Source organism: Hylaeus volcanicus, chromosome 4 (genome assembly GCF_026283585.1).
Source record: "Hylaeus volcanicus isolate JK05 chromosome 4, UHH_iyHylVolc1.0_haploid, whole genome shotgun sequence".
In the NCBI taxonomy this organism is placed as follows: domain Eukaryota; kingdom Metazoa; phylum Arthropoda; class Insecta; order Hymenoptera; family Colletidae; genus Hylaeus; species Hylaeus volcanicus.
In genome coordinates, this window is record NC_071979.1 from 16,775,266 (window position 1) to 16,798,476 (window position 23,211).

General features: G+C 42.9%; 2 protein-coding genes across 8 annotated transcripts in view; one reads left to right on the plus strand and one right to left on the minus strand.

Moving 5' to 3' along the window:
- Positions 1-1,425, plus strand: part of LOC128875611 (xylosyl- and glucuronyltransferase LARGE2-like) — a 9,455-nt gene extending 8,030 nt beyond the window's left edge. For 2 of the 3 annotated variants that reach the window (XM_054121338.1, XM_054121341.1), the window contains 4 exons: positions 41-182; positions 406-536; positions 627-719; positions 1,188-1,424. In XM_054121338.1, coding sequence (XP_053977313.1) covers positions 41-182; positions 406-536; positions 627-719; positions 1,188-1,314 — 493 coding nt within the window. In that variant the 3' untranslated portion in view covers positions 1,315-1,424. Of the gene's footprint in view, positions 1-40; positions 183-405; positions 537-626; positions 720-1,187 lie in introns of all 3 variants that reach the window. The other variant, XM_054121339.1, reaches the window with a different exon arrangement.
- An 8,218-nt stretch (positions 1,426-9,643) lies between these two features.
- Positions 9,644-23,211, minus strand: part of LOC128875610 (leucine-rich repeat-containing protein 24-like) — a 312,453-nt gene continuing 298,885 nt past the window's right edge. For 4 of the 5 annotated variants that reach the window (XM_054121333.1, XM_054121335.1, XM_054121334.1 and 1 more), the window contains 3 exons: positions 20,917-21,818; positions 18,561-19,083; positions 9,644-13,286 (listed from right to left, as the gene is read on the minus strand). In XM_054121333.1, coding sequence (XP_053977308.1) covers positions 12,448-13,286; positions 18,561-19,083; positions 20,917-21,807 — 2,253 coding nt within the window. In that variant the 5' untranslated portion in view covers positions 21,808-21,818 and the 3' untranslated portion in view covers positions 9,644-12,447. Of the gene's footprint in view, positions 13,287-18,560; positions 19,084-20,916; positions 21,997-23,211 lie in introns of those variants that run through there. The other variant, XM_054121337.1, reaches the window with a different exon arrangement.

Here is a 23,211-nt window from a genome sequence, read left to right on the forward strand (position 1 = left end):
TTCAAATGAACGAATAGCCTGTTGCACTAACGTTTTACAGGTTCACTTTCCCCGCGAACAAGGACGAGGTGTTAAAGTTCCTGAAGCGTGGCGTTCTGTACACCTTCCGGTACCACGTTTGGACGCAGGGTCACGCAGCCACGAATTACAGTTATTGGCGAAACACAATGGAACCGTATGAAGTACGTGTATACATCGGTCGCCACATATGAGCCGTTCACTGCACAAATCGATTCACTCCACTTTTTGAAAAATCTTAAATTTAAGTGTCAAAGCACTTCGTACAGTCATAACTTTTTATATTTCATCGCATTTCTCAACTTTTTGTTTTATGGAGTTAATCGATTTGTGCCATGAACGGGTCATATGTAAATCGTAAAACAATGAAGTTTAATGTCACCGTAGGTCTCTTGGGAACCAGATTTTGAGCCGTACATAGTGGTCTCGAAATTGGCCCCTCGTTACGACACGAGGTTCATCGGTTTCGGATGGAACAAAGTTTCCTATTTAACCCATCTGACGGTATTAGATTACAAGTAAGAGGCGTTTTATAAATGCACTATCTAATAAAATTACAGAATACGACCACCCTGTAGCGCAATGCCATAAATTGAAGATTTATATAGGTACATTGTCTTGCCGGATACGTTCATTATCCATCGGCCTCACGCCCCTAGTCTCGACATCGGCAAGTTCAGAACCGACTCTATTTATAGGAGGTAATGTATGATTAAATATATTGATCGAGGCAATTAGGCTATTATAGGCTATATAGGCGGTTTAGAGAAGCGAATTAAGCAGCGGGTGGTGAAAGAAGTATATCGTGAGTTCAATATACAGGGAGCCTGTATCGTTCCTGATTTGGAATGGGTGCATTTAAATTTGATAATTGAATTGGCGTAATACTAAGTACAGTTTGAACACCACAGTCTTGACATTATATACAAAACAAAGGATTTTAAAATTGCACAAATTGTGATCTTAAAACAGGGACTCATTCTTTTCTGGAACTTTTCTTTTGTCCCACCATTGAAAACATACCACCCTGTATAACCTGCCACAGCTTTCGAAGTATTGAATACCGTTCCGAGTGAAACAGCAATTTCTGTATTTGATACTCTAATGGCTTTCAATGGCGTATTGAATAAATGAAACGAACGACGCAATTAAACTAATTTGCTTTTCAGATGTCTGAAAAAGTTGAAGGACGACTTCGTCGAAGAACTGGTGACAAAGTATGGCGAGAGTGCCCTGTCAAAATTGAAGAAAGTAACCAAAGAAGAGAAGATACTAAAACTTGTCGGAACCAAATAATACTATATACACGGATTATATTTATGATATTTTAAGAGACTGTAAAGACGCTGATGTTATGACTATTTTCTCAATAAAAATGCTCTCTGAAAATTCATGGAAACGTTCATTTTCGCAGCAGCGACGCTAGGGAAACGCTTTTTTTTATAGAATCCGCCCGAAGACGCACAATTTACGAGCGAACGAATGCGTTAGAGCAGTTGGGCCTCACCTTAACAGTATCACATGTGGGTGTATCAAGGTACAGCGATGGGGTTGGGAAATATTTATTAAAATTTAACCATCGTAGTGGAGTGTACAGAGTGGTGCTTTCAGTACATTCTCGTAATGTTACAGTCACGCTAAATATTTCATTTATAAAATATGTATAATATTTACAGTGATAGTACATTGACATGGCATGTATAAATTATAGTCGGCCGAAACGTCACGCCGAACGGAACTGAATTCTGTTACAAGGCAAGTTGCAATATTTCATGGTAAAACTTTCGTACAAAAATAATCGTGATTACAACGATCGCAATGATAATAACAGCACAACGCAACGGTATAATTCCAATAATCGATAGGAATATTAAATATAAATAGCCATAATAATAATAGTAATGATAATAATGATGATAATAGTATGATAACACGAATAATAAGATATAGAATAGAAGAAATACAAATAAAAAGACATGATCAACGATCGCAAAGTTTTACGTCGATTATCCATCCTTAACGTTCCTATATCATCTAGAGTCTATGAAAGAAAAAAATCTGAACGCTACGTTCCCTAAGGAGGTTCCTTACGGCTAGATCGTGACACGCAAACATAGTTCCTTTACATTTATAATAATCCCTATTACGATAAAAACACTTCGAAGCGTTCTTATCCTGTACAACGGAACGCTGTACGAGATACGAAAATATGTTAATGAAACGTCGTTTATTCATGACTCGGCCCCATAACGTCTACACACACATTCATCAAGTACGAGAAACTTGGACGCGGCCTGATCCACAGAAACACACGTCCTACACCGTTCGCCTAACACAACACGTCGTCAGGAACACGATTCGCGTTTCTGCACGGTACTATTATATTATATGCGGTTAGTACACACGCGGAAAATGGTGAGAAAGTTTTTCTTTTCTTTTTTTAATTTTTTTTTTTGCAAATGGAATGAATTAGGCAGTTTCAACGACGATTAGGACACGATTCGAGCCGTCGTTCAAGAAAGCACATTTTTACAGATCTATCCGAGCTACCGTTTTACATCAAATCAACTATCGTATCACCGACAAACGCTTCGCGACAAATTTCCCGTCGCTGAGATACGTACGCATTAACCCTTTGCGGTCGCATGTCGCAGTTGGAAGCGACACAGCTCTGGAAATGGAAGATTGCTTTAGACCATACTCTCCTATACGTGTGTCCAAGGTGTTCCTAAACCAGTGTCATCCAACGTACGTAAGCTCCACAGCTTATGCAGAGCTTCTCCCACTCTACGCATCGCGTGACAGGTGATAACAAAGAATATGGCGCTCAAAGGGTGTCAAAGATTAAAAATTTTCGTATGTCGTTAGTTTTTAAATTTCAAACATACGTTAGTTATATTAGGCTGACGTTCTTTCTTTTAAAAGAAATGGTCATTTTATAAAATTTACTGAAACACTGTTTTGTCATTTAAACATACTCTGAAACATTAGAAAAGAAATTCAGCCTTATCCGAAGTATTCTATACAGTTCCACTCCACTTCTACATCATTTTTTTGTTGCAAGAGGCAAATAGAGAGTATCTGAGAGACAAAGAACGTGTAGTACAGATATTCATAAATAACAGTAGGATGGCAAGGTGAGGATAACTCCTCGATTACCTTCAGTGGCCAATAGATTTCGCGACGAGCACTTTCTCAGTTCGAGCAGCCACGAGGCCAGAGATGGACCGTAAAAGGTTAACGCAGTCGTCAGAATCATGTATGGGGCACGGTTATATGCGAAATGATCGCTCGTCTTTGTCACTTGACGCTCAATCGCAATTCGCAGAGATCAATTAGGAAATTCTTCTCTCGCACGAGCATCGGGCGTGGTCTCTCGAAGGTTACTCGCTTAATTCGTCATTGTTTTATTACCAACGCAATTCCTTTGAATCAATAACTCCTCAACCGAAAATTACGTCGTCTCGGTCTCAAAAAAATGTCAGTCTTCGAAGAAGCGGCTACGGTTCGGCGCTATTAACCCCTTGACGCATGAACAATTCGACGAGCCATGTCGGATATTAATTAATAGAATTAGCGTTCATCTATTGGTCGAATAAGTCATTACAAACGCACTTTTAAACACTAAACGGTATATTAAAAATATTACTAAAATTAATCTTGGAGAAGAAAGACAATGAAATATAAAAATATACATTTAAAGTAAATCTTACCATTACTTAAACTAGACAATAGTTTGTTCACCCACTGTCGAATGTTAGTATTATGAACAATTGCGTGGTTCATTCGCAATGATTTACTCTTTCTATTGGTCTCAAAACCCAAAAGAGGAGACGTCAATTGTAACATAAATTATTGTACTTCTATAAATAAACAATTCTTATCAAATTCAAGAGGAAAAGTCAATGTTGGTACTATATTTTGATTTGACGTATATCTGCACGAATTTAGTAATCAGATGCTTCAAAGGGTTAAACAACCGTCGAGATTGTACATTAAAGTTTCGCGTGGTACGCAAAGGAACAACGTTCAAACCGATACACGCGTTACGCTTAATTCTATGTAAATAATAAGGTCGTTAGTAGCACAGGTTTAATGTTCGGAAATCAGATTCTTAAATATTCATGGCCTCGGGTCGTGAAGCTCAATTATTAGAGACGTTAAATATAAATCAACTTTCCGCTCGCCGCGTTGCGAATTTCGTCTCCTTGCTTCTCATTTCCGAGGATTAATCGGTTAATTATGGATTCCTGTTATTAGGATGTACGACACATGAAAGAATCGGTGAGAATATGATTACGCAAATGCGCTTGCAACGGAAACAACGCGAAGATTGCCATCGTCTTTAGTGGAATGCGATCGACGCGATACGTGTTTATTTTTTGCTCGTCTCTTCACTTCGAGATAGTTTCGATGGACAAAGTGCATAGTCCAAGACGGAGGAAATGGCTCCTTAATTGTCGTACCGTCGATTATCGCGGAATTCATGCGCTACGATGCGCGATCCCTAGCGTATAAATGCACCGTTGAGAGATCGTGTAGATGATTGGAATCCTCGGGGAACACGTCGTGTTCCGGTTCTTCGTTAAATTCGATTAATTATGCATGCGTAACGTCCAGATGGTTGTGGCCGGATCGGTGTGTTGGACGGTACTTTCATCTGCACGCTGGCAGATGCAGTCGAGAACTTTACGCCAATATCTCGGTGTCAGAGTAAGGAATGTTATCTACGACTGTCATGTCGCTCGTAAACGTAGCTCGAGGTTGAAAGCTCGACGAGAACAGTAATCATCGTGTTACTATGGTGTTCTGAAATTGGAATGGACGAAAGGATAATTCAGCTTTTACGCTTTTAAGCACATCGTTAGTTGACCATTGGCAATGAATTTCATAATGGCGTACGACTTCCTCTGGCAACGGAGTTGTTGGTCATCTTCTGGTCCAATTTTCTAGTTTGAATCTACGTGGTGGTTACTGGAGTGCTTTGGATACATCCATAAATATTTGGATTTTATTAATATTTACTAAACGCTTTTATTGCACTGGGGAACGTAAAAAAATGGATAAAATATGTAACACGTTGGTTATGTCACAGCGATAAGGTAAGGTTAGCCAGTAGCTGTTTGAAATTCGAGTCACCATATAGAACATACATTTATATAAGGCGACCTATATATTTTGCAATCATGCGTCAACGAATTGCCAATGTCTATGTAAATGTAGGTGATGAATATTCAAACGGTTTATACAGTATATCGACTGTATAAACGTGCCATAATCAATAGTTTTTCAATCGGAGTCTTGTACGAATTAATGCATTGTAAACTGCCCCTATTATACACTTTGTAGTTATCAATAATTATCTTCATCCGAATGCAACAGAGTAGAATACAAGTTAAGCAAGAAATAAATGAAATTGTAAAAACGATTGTTACGTGAATTCGATACAGAATAAATGAAATACAGATCGATCGAATGTCAATTTATGACTTCTGTTACAGATAAAAATGGTTTCCTGTTTAATAACACAAGGGGAACCTTGAGTTCGTTACATGAATACGTAATACTTCCTACGAGCCGTACAATATTCGTCGAAATCAATTTTTGTTAAAATCAATATTTACGGAGTTATCGAAGCGCCTCCAGTTACGTGGCCCACTTTGCATATCTATCGACGTGTTTCGCGTGATCGACGATTTTACAATTGTGCCCGTAGAGAAATCACGTACGAATTTGCCATTTTATTAAAAAAATATGCGCGCGCGTTTTCCGTGCACGGAAAACTGCTTTACCAATTCTGCTCCTATCAGTATTCGCAGTTATTGCGTCAGCGCTTCTACCGAAGACAACTGCTCGAATTTCCAATATTTGTACCACGATCAATTTATTTTTCAATTAAATAACCTCGTTGATTGCGGACCTTCCAGGTAAGCCATACTAACGTGTTCAGATACAGAACAGAAATGTAATACTGGTCTTTGTACCAAAACCATCACTTGTTACTCATAAAAAAGTTTCTTTCAAAACTGTACCGAAGGTTTCTGAAAGGGTGTGCAGCCCTTTAACAGTCTACTAGCTTGGTCCTTACTCAATCTCTGAAAGAGTGTGATAGTACCTTAAGACTGCCGTAATTGCCGCTAACAGTGCGACACGAGCATTCCGTTCCGTTTCATCGATACCTAGTAATTCCACACTTCAATCGTTAACAAGTTCTGTCACAACAACACCATCCTGTCAACAATGTCAGTTTTTAACGTCCTCGTCGACGCCCGTGGTCCTTCCATCGCGAATCGCAACCTTTTTCCATTCGATCTACCGTTGCGTTCGAACGAGAAATCTCGACACAGAAGGTCACGTGTGCCTCATTAAAAATACTAAGCGAGACATGTCCAATGTGGACGCACCGACACTTGCAATTACACAAGCTTTGCCCGTCCCCAACCCCAAGTGTCCCTTCCAACAGACTGTGATCCCCGTTTGACTTCCGTCGTAACGACTTCAAGCGGATGTACGCCCGACAGGTAGATACGCAGAGTCGTTAAAGAAGAGATGGCTTGATGTTTATTGAACCCAGGTTGTGGCAGAGTGACGAAATATTATTTTTTTTTCTTAGTCACAAACACAATGGACAATGTGGTACACTAACTCCTGCCCTTTAGAAAAAGTCCTCGACCAAGTCGTCAACCAAGATCCATCTCCCTCGAGCAGGTGTCTCGATTACGCCACTAGTTGACGACCTTCTCTTGCGAGACATGGATTAGCGTCGCCCAGTGTATATCCATGTTATAACTTCGGGCGTAAATGCAGTCATTTGCAAAATACGATGCTGTATCTCGTCAGCCTGCCTAAGCCTAGCCTAAACGGAGAACCTAAGCGCATCGTAGGCTGCGTGTATCGATTACGAACCATCGTCTGATGTCGCAGACGCGTCTTCTGAGCGTGGATGAGCGTAAACTATGTTATTGCTGGCGTTCGGGGATGTCAAAGGGAGAGTCTCATTAAAACGACGAACAGCATATTCGTGCGCGCATAAAGTATCTCGCGATAATAATTGCACGCTGACTGGTGGCACGTCGTGCGCATACCTTGATAAATACCGTTCGCCTAATAGTACACGCAACTAGTCCTCCATCCAGTAATAATTGCTGATGTGTATTCGCCTATTAAAACAATGTTTATGGCATCGATTTTCTCTACTTTTTATTTGTGAGGTTGATCAGTTGGCTTGTTCGAGGCTCACGTATCGCGATGAATTTTGTTCTATCTCAACCATGTGCTATCTGTCTCAATTTTTCTATACGATGGCGAAATTTATGTTCATCTTTCACATAATCGCGTGCACCTAAACTTCAAGGGAAACAACTTTCATCATCCCTCTTTCTTTTCAAACTTCATCTTTCATTTTAGGCAAGGTCTGAATGGTAACTAAAAGGTGCTTTAAAACCTTTTACACATACTTGTATTGTGCAACCATAATTTCACACGAACATAAGGATATCATTCTAGAAATCTGCCATTCATTGCACAATTCGATTAACGCCATAACAGAAAGTTGAGAAATGCGATGAAATAATGTATATTGTTTTTTAAAATTCCCTTTATAATATAAATTCAAATAAATATTGTAGAATGCACAAATACACATGTAGCTTTCTAACGATATATAAAATTAATAAGAAAGAATAGCCAAAAAATAATCCTCAGTAATGTTACAATTTTTATGTAACTGGTGGAGTTAATCGATTTGTGCAGTGAACGGCTCAAATAACGCTAATCTAAATAGAATTGCACTTGTACTGCAATGAATTCCATGCTATCTGTGTTTCAGTATTCCTTCACGACAGCAAAATTTACGAACTCTTGCCCATCATAGCCTGTACTAAAACTTTAAGAGGAGGAACGTCCAACATCCACATTTATTTTAAAATTCATCTTCCTCAAAACAAGGTCAGAAAGCCACCGCCCCAAAGCCTTCTGCAAGCACTTGTATTACAACCATAAAGTCACACGAGCACAAGGGTGCCTTCCTACAAATCGTGGTAATCCAGAGCAAAGAACAGTAATGAAACCAATAAACTGCGACGAATCCCGTGCTACCCGTGTCTCAATTTTCCTCCACGACAGCAAAATTTAGTAAGGTCTCTCTCATCATAGTCTGCACCTTAACTTCCAGAGAAGCAACGTACATCATCCATAATTTTCCTCAATTTTGAGCGCACCATAATTCCACGAAGCGTACATCCACGAGTTGTAACGAGAATCGGGGAATCATCGTCGAGGACGTAGCTCGACGAGGCATCCAGTTATGGGGTGATCGCAACAACGACGCGTCGCGTAGTCTTAACGACCGTTCAATTATGTTTACGGCTCGTATCGCACGGAAACCGTGTGGATTTAGTTAATTCCCCTCTGATGGGGTCGGTGTCGTTGATACCGTGGTACCAGAGATGGGGCAAAATTTTATTCGAATAACGCGTCAAGCAAAAACGGTTTGAACCCCTTGCGGTCCTATAAAAATGGACCGAAATCAGGAAATTGAACTGCAAAGGGTTAACGTCTACAGTATACAACAAGTTTGGTACAAGACTGATCTCTTCGCTGTTGAAATATGTCATTGCGTAAGTCAAATTTTACTTTTCAACAAACAGTAACGGATGCGCAGCTGTTGGTCTATAATTTCGTTTGTAATTTGAAATTGTAACGTAGATAATAATCTTGCCCATCTTTGAGTGGTACGAGGACGAGTCATCTTCCCCTCGCGGCTAGTGGGGCTGGAAGTTGCTGGAGAACCCGTCAAAATACAAAATTACAAAAATATACTCGTGGCGCCGTACCAATCGGTCGTGCCGCGCTGCTCTTTAAACGTGGCCGCAATTTACATATAAACAACGTCGTGAATCAGCGTGCAATTAGGTCCGTGTATTTACAGGGCGCGGCACAACGATTAGATCGGACGAGCCGCGACTCTACTAGGCCGCTTAAAATAAGTCACGACGACAATCAGTCGTGCAGCCTCGGTTCCAAACCCTTTTCGATAGGAGCAGCGTTCTTCCTCCCTAGGAGTCCTCTGTCCATTTCAGGAACGAGTGGAAGGAGAAGAAGGCTACCCATTGGCACCTGTTTTTCGTAGACTCAACCGTCCTCCACAAACTGTTTGTTGTACGTCTCCTTTTTCACTCTTTTTATAATTAACACTAGATAATCGAGTGCAAGCTGGGAAACGAAGTTGCACGACTGCGTCGCGATTTCTCCGCATCCCCTCACCAGCACCGCATCATCGTCCTCGAGTTTCATGCGTAATACTGTTAGGTGTGTTACGATGGTCGGGGAAGACAACTCGTCGTTAACGAATCGACCTGTTTCGGTGAACTGTTGCTGCTACCGATTGGTATCGCCGTTGCTCGCGAGTTGTTTGGAAAAATGGTATGTTTTCTCTCGAACTGTTTCTCTATTCAGAGTGAGCAACATAGTGGAAGGATTTGTGTCTCCTGTTTAGTCAGTTGCAGGAGGAAGTGTCGTTGCACTAAGAAAAAAAAGTAAGATAAATCTCGACACGTCAGATTTTCATCAACGAAAAAGAAAGCGCAGAAGACCAAACTCAGTGCATCGATTGAATTTTAACCAATGAAGGATGTACATGTAATTTAATAACGCCTGCCTTACCTAAATCTCAAAATGACAGTATTCATTAGACAGTACAATTGGAATAAAATTGTTGATACGCGCAATCCTCCAATAATTTTGCTCAAAATAAAACGAAAGACAGATGTGTATTTGTAATATACGACTGGTCTGATATCGTGTTACGGTACGAGGGTCCCGCTCGCAACAAGTTGTAGACGATCGATCTCAAAATCCCAGCTAAAGGCGGGAATGCAACGTTAAGCTCGGGATAAAACGCAACGAAAGTATAACAAGTTCGTGGCTTACGGACGATAAATTCCGCGGGTGAAGAATGATCCTTCCGTCGTTGCTATCTACTCGGTGAAATTGCGTCGCTCGAACATGTTTGCTTTCCGATCGAAAAATTTCAGCGAGATCGATCACCGAACGACGTTACAAAAATCCCTGCCTGAAAAACCAATAACCGCGCAAAGAATATATAATCGAAACTTCAGAAATTCGTTTGGGGGTACTATGCCACCTGTCGATCGAAGTTTAAACTAAAATAAAAAAAAAAAAATGATTCGATTTAAAATTAATCGCTTTAACCAGTGACGCCTCTTGGAACGCGCGGCGTTGATCCGTCGATGGTACGAGTCCGCTCGAACTCGATTCGTCAATTACACATGGATCGCATTACCCGTTAAAATCGCGATGAAATTGTACCTATATGTTACGTATACAATGGCCGTCCTCGCTGCTATGAACCAGCCAGCTGTTGGTTCGCATCGTTGGCTACAATCGTCTCTAGCCTCGCTTCGTTGCCATGCTTTCGTGTCTCTTTCTCAATATAAAACCACTGACGTGTGGTTACGCGAAAGACCACTCCGATCGAGTTATCAGAAGTCGAACTATACCTTAGATATAATACACAGTATGTACAAGCTGCACGACATAGGTTTCTTTTTACAATAAACTCGGCAATTCGCCCAAACGTTGAGATCCCTTTTCGTCGAAACGAATACGTTGCCCTTGTGTTCCAAGGGACGAGATATTATTCGGTAAAATACATTTGAATGCGGAGTGTAACGTTAATTGTGTGCTAGGCGCGACAAAATGAAACGCCATCGCGATCATCGAAAGCCTCGGAACGTGTTCTCACGTTTGATAGTTTCCATGAGCTTTCTCGCAAAACTCGTTACCATTAAGAACGAATACGATCGGGGGATATCCTTTACATGCGTACTCTTTAAACTTACTAGAAATAATTACACTAACGTCTCCATCACGGTGAAAGCGGATGGCCAGTGAATGTAAACTAGACCTAGTGAATGTTTACATTCGCATTATATCAAACTCGATTCACTAGCGAATGTAGGCCAATCTTTCGATTCATTCAGCTTGCTCACTACGTGCCTCTGTTCCTCAGCTAATTGATATTTCTATGATCCTTAAACCTCTTTCGCCATTGTACATTCGCTAGCAATAGTTTGTAATCACCGTTCAATTCGCTTTCACCGCGACAAACCATGCATTTTCCACGGTTCATCGATTATTCTCAAATTACAATGTCGTTACAACGATTGTTACAACTTGTTCGACGCGGCCATGTACCAGCGCGATACGCGATTACGTTAAACAAAAAAGACGACCTAACGGTAAAACTATCGGTAAAAAAGGAAAATAAAACGTCGTTGTTCAGAAGGACGCGAGGATAAAAGACCGATAAACTTCAAGCGTCGCGATAAAAATTATTCCCATTTGATAAAGTAGAACCTAAATTGTTGCGGAAAAATGGGACTCAGAATCCTTGCAATGATCTAGATTCAACCAATAATCAGAGTCAAGGTATGTTTCCGCTGTCGTTGACCTCTGAGAAGGATGCTTCTAAACAGCCTGCACAGATGAACTGTGATAATACAGAAGACACTCATCTCAGAGGACGATGACTCCACTTATGGTGATCATGGTTGCTACCAATTTTCCTCTGACCTCTCTCAAATTTTCATTCCCCAAAGCATTGCAACGAACGGAGCTTTCGCGCAATAATCGAGGTTCCGCTGTACGCGCGGGCCGAGTGTAAAAGTTCAAATAAAAACTAAAAGTAGGAAATAAGCTTAGGAGGTACCAGATCACGCCATCGCTTCTTTCCACAGTGTCCAGTTGGCTTCGACGTGATCTTCGTTAGGCATGCGCAAGCACGTCAATAAATAAGACGTCCTTGTCGGGACGCTATCCTTAATACTAGTTCGCGTACTTCGTGCGATCTCTACATCCGTTGTCAAATTTCAAGTTATCAACTATAAAAAAAAAAAAAACAACAACAACAGCACAAGTATACTCGCAACGTTTCACCTGGTCGTCGAGTTTCTCGCGGAAGATCCCCTCGAGTTCGATACCTTCGCGCATGGAGAAGTCACTCGAATAGTTTGATGTCGCGAGCAAGTCACGGCACAGCGCGCAAAGAAATAAATTATAAAAAAAGGGGGGAAAAAACGAAAAGAGGGAGAAGAAACGGGAACGAAAGGAACGAACGACCGGCGAAGGCGTCCGAAAAGTTTTCCTCCCGGCCAGTCAGCGGGTTCGAGCCAACTTGCACCGCCGGATGCGGACTCCGTGTCCGCATTGTGGAAGCTTCTTCTCACCCCTCGTTCGTCAGCACTTTCGACAGGGCGAACAAACGCGCTCGAATCATACATCGACCCGCGGTTGGGTTGTCTCTTCTTGAAAGGCACTACCGGTTTATTGTGACTGCGGTCATGCGTCTCTTCTCTTCGACACAGCTACGATCTGGCGGCCTCAAGTGCGTCGAGCGACGCGCGCTGATCATACCTCCGTGCCGTCCTCGCCCTCGTCCTCGTACAATGGCCCGTTCGTGGACTTCTTCTTGGGCTTGGGGGGCGGCCTGGGCGGCACTTTTCTACCGAGAGTGTTGCTGCCTGATTGCTGCTGCTGGCCGAGGACGTGATTGCTGTCCGTGGACTCGTCGGCGAGCTTGGTGGGCCACTCGGCGGCGCCCTCGGGTGCAGCTCTATCCAAAGGGCTGCTGGTCAAAATGTTGGGGGTACTTCGTTGTATCGTGCCGTAGTGAGAACTAGGCGTTCCCGGCAGGGGTCGACTCCTGATGGAGGACAACGGTTCGGGACTCTTGTTCAGCGAAAGGACCGAACTGCCATCCGCGGTGGTGCGCAGACCCAGATTGTCGTAGACTGGCTCCAATCCGTCCGTAGGCGAGGTGGGCGGTCCGCTGCTCCAGCTGGGTGCTCTTGGTCTTCGTGGTATCGTGACGTATCCATGACGAGGCATCACTGGCGCGATCGTGGAGCTCGAGACACTGTACGGCGTGATGCTACGGTTGTGGGGCAGGGTCTTGAATGCGGCTGGAAATTGGTTAGAGGGTGAGCCGTACGCTGCCGTGGTTGGCGTTGCGTGCTGACTCGGAAGACGCGTGTTGTCCGGTGCTGTGGACGCCTGACTAGTTGGCGATGCGCCACGACCGCCGGAGAAGGCCAGTAGATCAGGAGGATACTGACGGTAGCTGCCGCCTCCTCCGCGGCACAAGGTGCCGGTACCGCTCTCGAGTTCTGGGGTAGCTCGTTCCTCCCTCTCGTCGTCGCCGACGCCGCCGATCACTCCGCCGCCGACACCGCCACCGATACCGTCAGCTGTCAGAACATAAACAAAAAAAAAAGGACGAACGTTAAAACAGAAAAATGAATGACGCGTGATAGAAAAGAAAGAAAAACTTAAAGCGCGAGTTCAAGAGCGCGGCGAGCTACTCTGTCTGGTATGACATTTTCCTAGCTAAGCGAGGCGATCGAAAAAAATTGTTTCTATGTACTGTGCATCGATGAGAAGAGACCTGGAACATACGCGAGTTCTTTGGTCGATTTGCTCCTCGCGCCATCTTCTAGGATGTAACTCCGTTAGCAGAGGGCTACGATGGATTACGGCTGACTATCTATTTATGTAATAATAACAGTAGTAAGTTATCTTTTTGTATAAAGACTTATATTGTTATCGTTTATCCCGCATCTACTGTTGTTTAACCTGCCTTGGCCATGATAAACAGTACATCAACTTCTTTCCTTGTTTTGCAGAACTGAATCCAATTTCCAAGTGTTTCCCACGTAATAAATTACACTCTGTATCTCTGGATCTACTTAGGAAGCTTTAGTAATGAGCTCAACTGTTTCTGCAAGAGGATGAAACGCAAGTTCCCTTCCTGTTCCTTTCGTGCACTCCAATATTAATTTCAGACACTTGAAGATCGCTACAGAGGCTTCGAGGTGTCCTTTGGGACTCGGGCTCTATGTTTCCACCAAAAGGCTACGGAACATAGGATATTATTCGATAAAGCCAAAGCGATAGCCAGGACAAAGGGATACTTTCCTAAGAAGTGCGAGGATGGACTGAAGCACTTTAATAAGATCGTACACGAGGTTCTGGTTACCGATTGAACGCCATTCGAAACACACTCCACCTTATTCGACTAACCGGTCAATTAATATTCTGTGGTCCTTGGACAAGCATTTGTGACATGAATATAGTTTTGAGGTCGCAAGAATTAACACAAAAGGATTAGACTTTTGCTAGTGTTTCACAAATTTTGAAAATACCCTATTAAAATAATAATATCCTTCGATTTTGTTCTCGCGAGCTTCGAGCTTTATATTACGTTGCGATAAACTCTAAGCACTGCTCTAGAAGAGCATTGTGTAATTCTGGAACCTCAAGCTGTATCGCTGGGTCTGCCAATACTATAAATACTTTGAACAATCGAACCGAACTGGATCAGTATCGAATTCCTTCTTCCTAAGCCTGACGTTCGAAGATGACTATGTCCTACATCTCGAAATTCTTTCTTACTGTTAATACCCAGTGACATACCAAGCACGATGCCACGTTAGATATCACGCAGTGGTATCAGAAAACGTTACATAATGTACAACACCCGTCGAGGGGGTTTATATCGCGAAGACACGTAAATCGATTGTGTCTGTCGAGATAAAGTCTCATTGGATGAAAAGTAGGTCGACTTTTACGTAGTTTTGCGAGATGCACGCTCGAGTTTATAATTTAAACGACGTTGGCGTGGAGTCATCGTAACGAATCTGTCAAGGAAAGGAAATACAGGCCGAACGTCGATACCCTTGCTCGTTTTTATCGTATCTCGGTCGCCAAGTCTATGAATTTCATGCTGCGAATCCTTCGCGAATACGACCTACCACTTGGAGGATGATGTTATCAGAAGATAAACGAAAAAAAAAAGGACGAACGTTAAAACAGAAAAATGAATGACGTGTGATAGGAAAGTAAGACAAACTTAAAGCGCGAGTTCAAGTTCACGAGCGCGATGAGCTACTTTGTCTGGTACGACATCTTTCTAGCTATGCGAGGCAATCGAAAAAAATTGTTTCTATGTACTGTACGTCGATGAAAAGAGATCTGGAACATACGCGAGTTCTTTGGTCGATTTGCTCCTCGCGCCATCTTTTTAGGTGATTATTCTACATATGATGATTAACATCAGAGGACGTAGCAACCATCGACTACGTTAACGTCGAAGAAAGTACTAAGTGGATGTTAATAACATAGAAATCAAAAGACACGAACTGGAAGGCGAGTGGAAAGTACAAAAGCCTCTCACGACGAAAACAACGACATTATTTTTTACATCTGGCATCCAGAGTGAACGTTGCTGCAGAGTAGCAATAAAATAAAAACCAATTTTGACGGAGTGCTGATTCCAGGTTCGTTTTCTACCAGTTCTCAGGTCCTTTACCTTTTTATTTTTTTCTATCGCCCGCGCTTCCGTCTACTATGTGCAAAAAATCTTTAGGAGCGCCGGTGACAGACGGTACGAGAGCTCGATAATCGTGGAACTTTTATCGTGGCACACGTTCTTTTTTTCCAGTATTCGACTCCTGTTCAACCAGCAGTCAAAAGAGAAAGTAGGACAATGGGGAAAAGGTTGCACGAGTCCAGCCTTCCGCGACAGACACAAAGGGGTACCATAGCGCACAGAGGTAGTCGAGACGCGGAAGGTAGCTGTTCAGATGCGAGATCCTCGACAATTTCAATTATCATCTTCGGAAAGTGCACAGACAAAGACTCGCTGGAGGAAGTTTGCGTGTGCACGTGTACACGGAAGACGCACGAAAGAATTGTCCGTGCTCGATAAAACTCCAACTTGCTAATTCTGAGGGGAGCACGATAATGATTATTACTCTTACCCCCTTTGTTAGTGACTTGGACTCGAACGTCGCGTAACGCGCGCTTCTTCCTCCCTCCTTTGGCTTATCGCTTTAATCGCTATTTTATGCGTACAATCTACAAGTAATTCGAGCTGTTTTTCTTTAATTCATTTTCGTTATTTACACTCGAAAGCAGCTAACGTCCCAATTAACACACTAACTCGCTTTGGAGTTGATCGCCACTCCGAAATCGTTTGATACCTTACTAGGCTGGCGAAGAACATTGCACGCACTCAAAAAATTCCGCAAAGTTTTCGAAACGTTGCGTGCAACGCAGAGTGGATAATTCGTAATGCGAAACCGTTTCTCGTTGATGCCATTATAAGGTTCGAGGGGGGCTAAATAACCCCCTGGAAATAGCACGAACTTTTCTCGTGGAATACCTCCCGAACGGAGGGAGGCCTCGGGAACAAAGTTTAAACAAGAGTTTCAGCTGCTTTTTGTGTGTACAAAATGCATGCTTTTCGATCTGTAAATCTGCATTTGTTTTCAAGGGTTGATTTCATCTCCTCAAATTGCAAAATAGCGAAAATGGGAAATGGTTTCGTATCGAGAATAAACTCTGCTTGCACAGGGCTATAAAAGTTTTGATTTTTTGGATTTGTGTATGTTCCCCACTTGAATTTACGTATCTAACAAAACGATCGTTTACTGAAGCGATGTGGAGCGAGACAATCGAATAGAGATAGCCAACATTTTATTTAAATAATGTATAAAACCAATGTATGATTACGTTTCTATTTGTGCGTTGTGAAATATTTAACTTTCTATGGACCGAAATTTTTGTCTGCAAACAACGTGGTTATTAGAGACATTATACAGGGTGTTCCTAATTTAAGTGTTAACACTTTGGGAGCATGTAGGGCACTGATAAACTAAGAAAAAAAGTCCTTTAGAGATTTGCTCGTTTTTGCTCCATTTTTGAGAAAATCATGAATAGAAACACGGATACACGGACACATAGAGGGTTAATTCTATAATTCAAACTCTAACTATAGACTTACTTGTAACTATCAATGTTATTTGTATTGATACAATACACGAAATCAATTAATAGATGAGTTCTACTTTTGTGCCTCTCTTTATTATATATGTATATATCTTTTAATTAGCCGATGGCCAACGTTTCTCATCACAGAAAACGAGATTGCCCGAAAGAGAAAAAACGCTGGTCGCTGTCAGCTAGACACAGACGACAAATGCCTTTCTCCTCTCTATCATTACGTGTTGCACGCTCTCGTTAATCTTGCAACAGTCTTGGTCGATATTTGTTAACCCCAGGATCGATGGCGCCTCGTTTGTCTGCCTGCGGGATTACCGAGTCGCGCTCGCGATAATACGACTGTCTTAAACTTAAATACATTTGCCGTTTACAATTCAATTAATCTATTCTATCCCTTAGACGTCGACGATACCGATCCAACGATCGTCGCGACGGGTCGTTTCTCGTAAGAGATCGGAAGATTGATGGCCGTGGCAAGAACAGTATCCAAAGCGGATCTCGTTTAAGGAGTCGCGTCTAGCGAGAACGATCTTTTGTTAGCGTTCCATTGATTGATCTCTGCGTATCAGGCCGACAATTTTGTCGCGCGAAATGTACATGTACACCGTGCTTAGTGTAGTCTTCAAGTTTGTATTATGCAACCCGTTAGTGTAGCGTTATGAGAGGTCCTTTATTTCTAACACAAATATGTTCTTATTGTTAATCCTACAGCCGTAAAAGTCTAGCTTTGTTCGGAGGTATATTGCGATTCAACATTCAACTGGTAGAACGTGATCGAAACGATAGCCGTAGATAGGTGATCGGTGTGACTATACGTTCAATTGCAGGTCTCAAGAGACTGTTACTGAAACGGTGTTCTTTTGAACGCAATTGTCTGCTTGATTTTTAAAAAATGATGTAAATTGATAGATCTTCTTAAGAGATTATCAACTGAGCTCAGATACACTTTTCCTGTTTCATGTTCTTTACCTGCCCTGTATTATTATCATTTCCCGCAACTAAGACATAAAATAAAAACTAGAATTAATAAATAAATTAATCTTACATCGAAGGGTTAAATGAGCCGTTCATTGCACAAATCGATTTACTCCATAAAACAAAAAGTTGAGAAATGCGATTAAAATGGCCTCTGAAATAAATTATTTATTATTCAATAATCAACAAAAATTTTGTCGTTTAATAAAATGTAAATGTAAATGTAATAAGTTATGACTATATCAAATGCTTTGACACTTAAATTTCAGATTCTTCAAAAAGTGGAGTTAATCGATTTGTGCAGTGAACGGCTCAAATAAAGAATATCGTCTATCCATGCCATCGATCGACATCTGTAGACCGTCGCCCGATCGACTACCTACGCGCCAACAACCCCGTTCCACCAGTTAAAGGTTAAAGCGTTATTTTCAATCACACAGTGATCAGAAGTAACGTCAATATGAAATCATATCGAGCCTCGATTGCTCCCACGAAAAGATAACCCTGGACAACACCGATCGACGATACTTGTTTCCACGAAACGTTTGCGCGCGTATCTCACACGTCACACCATCGAAGCCCTATCAGAGGCGATTGTCCCGCTAGCGTTCCACGTTTCGCAGTAATCGCGCGGCGGAAGTAACAAATAGTTAGTAGCTAGCACCTGGCCACGCACTGTTTAGTAATGTAGGCTGTGTACTGACCAAAGACCGAGTCGTTGTCGAGCAACGTACGATTCAGCTCCGTCATCTCGGTGCCGTGCGACGTCACGGACGGCGCCTCGTAGCGTCTAGGGGGCTTCACCACGGGATTTATGGTAGTGATCAGAGACTTCTCCTGCTCCCCCAGCCCGTGGTGCTCCATCGACGCCGCCTCCAGGCTCTTCTCGTCGTGCCTGACCCGTCGACGTTTGCAGTAACACACGCATAGGGACAAAGTGACTATCAGCAACACCAGTGCAGTCACGCCCAAACCCAGGGCGAGGGGCAGACTGATTATATTGTCCCTGCCGTCTATTGCGTCGCCTGCGATAGCCAGGCTCACGTTTTTCTCGGTATTTCCGCCAGGACTTTTCGCCAGACAGACGTAATCACCCTTGTCAGAGGGCGCGACGTCCGGGATCGTGAGGTTCAGCCAGTCGTGGCTCGACTTCAGGATGTAACCTTTTTCGCCGTTGTGTCGTCGTGTCTGGTTCTCCAGGACCCTCGAACGGTAGATCCAGAACAGCTGAAACCGAGAAACACCGATTCTAACAGCTGTTTCGATTTTTCGGTCTTCGCGACGAGAGAAAACCGAAAGAACTTCGTTATCGCGCGTAAAAGCTGACGCGACTACACCTTCCTTTTGTAGGACGAGTTTGAAAAGACGGGTCTCACGCTCCCGTACACCCAGGTGCCCGTTATTATCCGTGGAATCAAAGAGTTTCATTAAATCAAAGGAATCCCGTGCCACGGTTTTAACGAAACTCGTTGCTTTCAAAGATACATACATTATTGGATGTACAGAATGAGTTGAAATGCACGCGAGAAATTTGTTTCGAAGAAAACTGTCGAATGCGATCATTCCTAATTGTTTTCAAGATTATTTTAACTAATAACGCTTCTACTAGCTACCTGCATTCGCAACTAATTTTTTTGACTCACTGTTTATTGTAAATCTACATTTGCGAAGAAAAGCAATTCGTAATTCCTCCCACCACGGGATCTATTCAACAGTTTTCTCCTTAAAGATGTAAAAACGTAGTCAAATATTTCCTCTAAGCAACGCGGAGAAACGAGAACGAGATTTCTTATTGCGACCGCAAAGAGTTTCGCGAAACCGTTACAATGAGAAGAGGAGGGGGAAAAATGGATCCGCAGCCAGCAAAGTTTAAAGAATCTGTTCCATTCCGCGGTTAGAGAACAACGCGTTCCCCGACTAAGAACGTTTAGAAGTTTTCAAGCTAAGTTGCCCCAACGCGGATTTAACCGACGCAATCTTTTCAACGGACCTGACCCCCCGACATTCATCCAGATTGTACACAAAATTGCTCGCAAGTTACTGTGGATTACCGCAGTCAACGTTACCCAGCTTTACAACACCACCCTTTACAATATGTACTTCACCGTCGCGCGCTCCCTTTTCCACTCTACTTCCCTTCGCTTTTTAACCGTGCTTCTTCCCTCCCGTAAAGTTATACAGCGCTCACCCCCTTGTATGTACCCGAACTCGCATGCTCGCGGATCTACATTCGCGGAAGGTAGCTCTGCTTTTACGGCAGAGTTCTCTGTTTTACAGGAAAACTTACTCTCAAAAGTCATAAGAAAGGAATATTGATTTTTTGATCGGAAATGAAAATACAAAGACGCAGATATTCTCGAGTGTATGAACTTTAAGAAAGTGCGGGGCGAGACATTCATTTTTGATTCTAAACTTAGCGCAAGCGGTTAAATGACCGTTTTCAAACTTTTGTATTCAGTTTTTATATGAAACATATGAATTATACACAATTGTTTCATGTATTATCCAATTTAGTTCCACGTAAAATATTGTTGTAGTTAATTGTAAGAAGTGTCTTCGAAACGTGTAGTCGTGTGTCCCATTACAGTAGAAATAGTTATAAATGAACGTCGGTAGGTTTAGTGTTAACCCTCCTCTCCTACGCTGGGTCGGATCTGACCTTGTCACCTAAAAACGCATTTATCATGTACAAGTAGGAGTATTACGCACTAAAAAAAACTTCTCTTTTAAAACCAAATTAATTTTTATTTATAATCTTTGGCTGATTTCAGTCTTACTGAATTCAGTCTTCACAGTTACAAAAACCTAATGATGTAACTAATACGTCGGTCTCTTTTGACCCGGCCGTAGGAGAGGAGGGTTGAAATTTGGAATTATGAGAGTATTGAAATGAGCTGTCGATTTCTTCGAAGTATCCTGGCAGTTAAAGAGTTAAAATAATATTACAAAAAGTGTACATGGATTAGTACGACTACGCCAATCATTTAATTAAACTATACATACAAACCATGACCTGGTGGAACTCCACACTTGAATATAACGTGGCATTGCGATAGTTACCTGCGGCCGCGGTATACCAGACGCTCTGCACCAGAGAGTGACATTTCCCCTGCCGACCTCGATCTTCACAGACGGCCCGATCGTGAATATCTCGGGTCTACAGGCGAACTCGTCGCTGTTGATCTCGTCCCACATCTTGTCAGCGAGGTGGATCGGCTGCTGGCACGTGGTGGGCTTCGTATACAATTTGCGCGTCATGGTCCAATCGCGAAATCTCTTGAGACGGCAGTTGCAGTTCCAAGGATTATTGTGCAGCTCGAGGCTGCCCAGATTTGGCAGCTTGTCGAAGGTAAGCATCTTCAACGTGCTCAGATTGTTCCCGTCTAAGGTCACCTGCTGTAACTTTGACAGATTTCGAAACGCCTTCTCCTCGATCCTTTCTAGCTCATTCTTGGACAGCGACACCTTCTGCAAGAAGACGAGATCGTGGAACAGCCCGTTCTCTAGCACCTTCAACTTGTTCTCGTTCAGCAACAGCACCCTCAATCGTGTCGTATCATCGAACGTGCCCGGATAGAGCGTTCTGATGTTGTTCGCCGAAAGATCGAGCTCGATCATGAGCTTCAGCCCGAGGAACGCGTCCGTATGGATCGACTCGATCTCGCATTTCTGCAGCACCAGTTTATGGAGGTTCACCAGATGTACCCGGTCGAACGCTTTGTGCATCAGGTGCGTGATGCGATTCCCCTTCAAATCTAAGTTTTGGATCTGCGAGGAAAGTCCGCCCGGTACCTGCGTGAGATTCTGGTTGACACATTCGGCGCTTCTCTTGCCTGAAACCCATCTGCACTTGCACGACGGCGAGCACTGGGCCGTCCAATCCTCCTGGCTCCAGCACACCACCACCACCAGCGTCGAGTACAGCAACAGTTTCGCTGTTATTAGCTCCATCCCGATGATTTCTGTTGACAGAATATGATGGAAGAGGTTAGAAGAATGATGGAACGTATCGTGGCTGTGGGTATGAAATATTAGTTAGTGTTTCTTTAAAAAGAAATCCTCGCACAGCTGAGTCCGGAACCAGATCTCCAAGTAGACTCCGCCGATAGCTATAAGATCGGCAACTGGTATTGTACCTTTAATTTTATTCTTGTTCTAATATATTTATCTATATGTGCATGTAATCCAAAACTCTGTAGTAATTATATATGTTTGTGTGTTAAATCTGAATCAGAGTCATTATAATCTCGACATTCCAATTCAAAATTGCTCCTGATCATATAATAAATACAGACAAGGTGCGTTTTAGCGCCTTAAAGGAAGAGAAAATTTCGAAAAAGTCTCAGATGAGCTGGGACGTACAATCATCAACGAACGATAACGCGTAGTCTGAAGCAACAGATCCGTAATAACCAACGTCAATCGAAGTCAGCGAAGGAAGCATAACAAAGAAACCAATAACAACACGTATCGTTAACCCCACAAGAATAGACTCGCATAACAAACCCCCGTGTCCATACGCAAGGTACAAGCTCTATATTACGTTTAGCAGGCATAACTTCGACGCACGGTTTCTCTGTTCTCGGGCAGCTATGCGACTAACGTCAATTAGTATTTCTGCGTGATGGCTCGTTACCGAACAAGACTCCCTGTAATCAGTCGGCGGATCGGCGGATTTAATTAAAAAACATTTTTAACTAGCGAGGCGAGCCCAAAGCCCGCTACTTCCGGGACGCTGGGATAAGGTCGAGCAATACGATCAACAAGAGGAAACTCAACTTTCCGCGTTATCGGGCCAAGTCCGAGCTTCCACGATACTTCCAAGCCGTCGCCATCTTCGTTTCGTGCGATCCACCTCTTCTCGGTTTCCTCCTTTTTCGTGTTTTTACGTCCGCTCCGCCCAGCCCGTTTTCTTTATATTTCTTGGCCTGTTTCGTTAATCTCGAAGCAGGAGACCACCTTAAGCGCGGGACTGTTGGCAATTTAACTTAATATCGTTTCGGTGTCCCAAACCCCAATCCTCTCGACCCACTTGCACTTGCCTAGGCGGTCGTCGGTCGACGGTAGCGTTGCTCAAGTTAAATTAATACAACACGACGCCGTGAGCGCACTTTACCCCTTTTATTATCGTCGGGTTCGCGGAGTCCGAGGTTGTGCATCAAATTACTCTTTCCTGGCTGAAGGGCGGCTGGTACAATTCATTTCGTACCCTCCCGCTGGGATGGAATACGCGGAAGACAATGAGCTCAAGGAAACGTTGGAGCACCGCCGGCGACGACGTCGTTTCTTACTATTTGAATTTATTCCAAAACTCTCTGGGAAAGGATAGGACGAAGAGGTAGACAACGCTGGGTC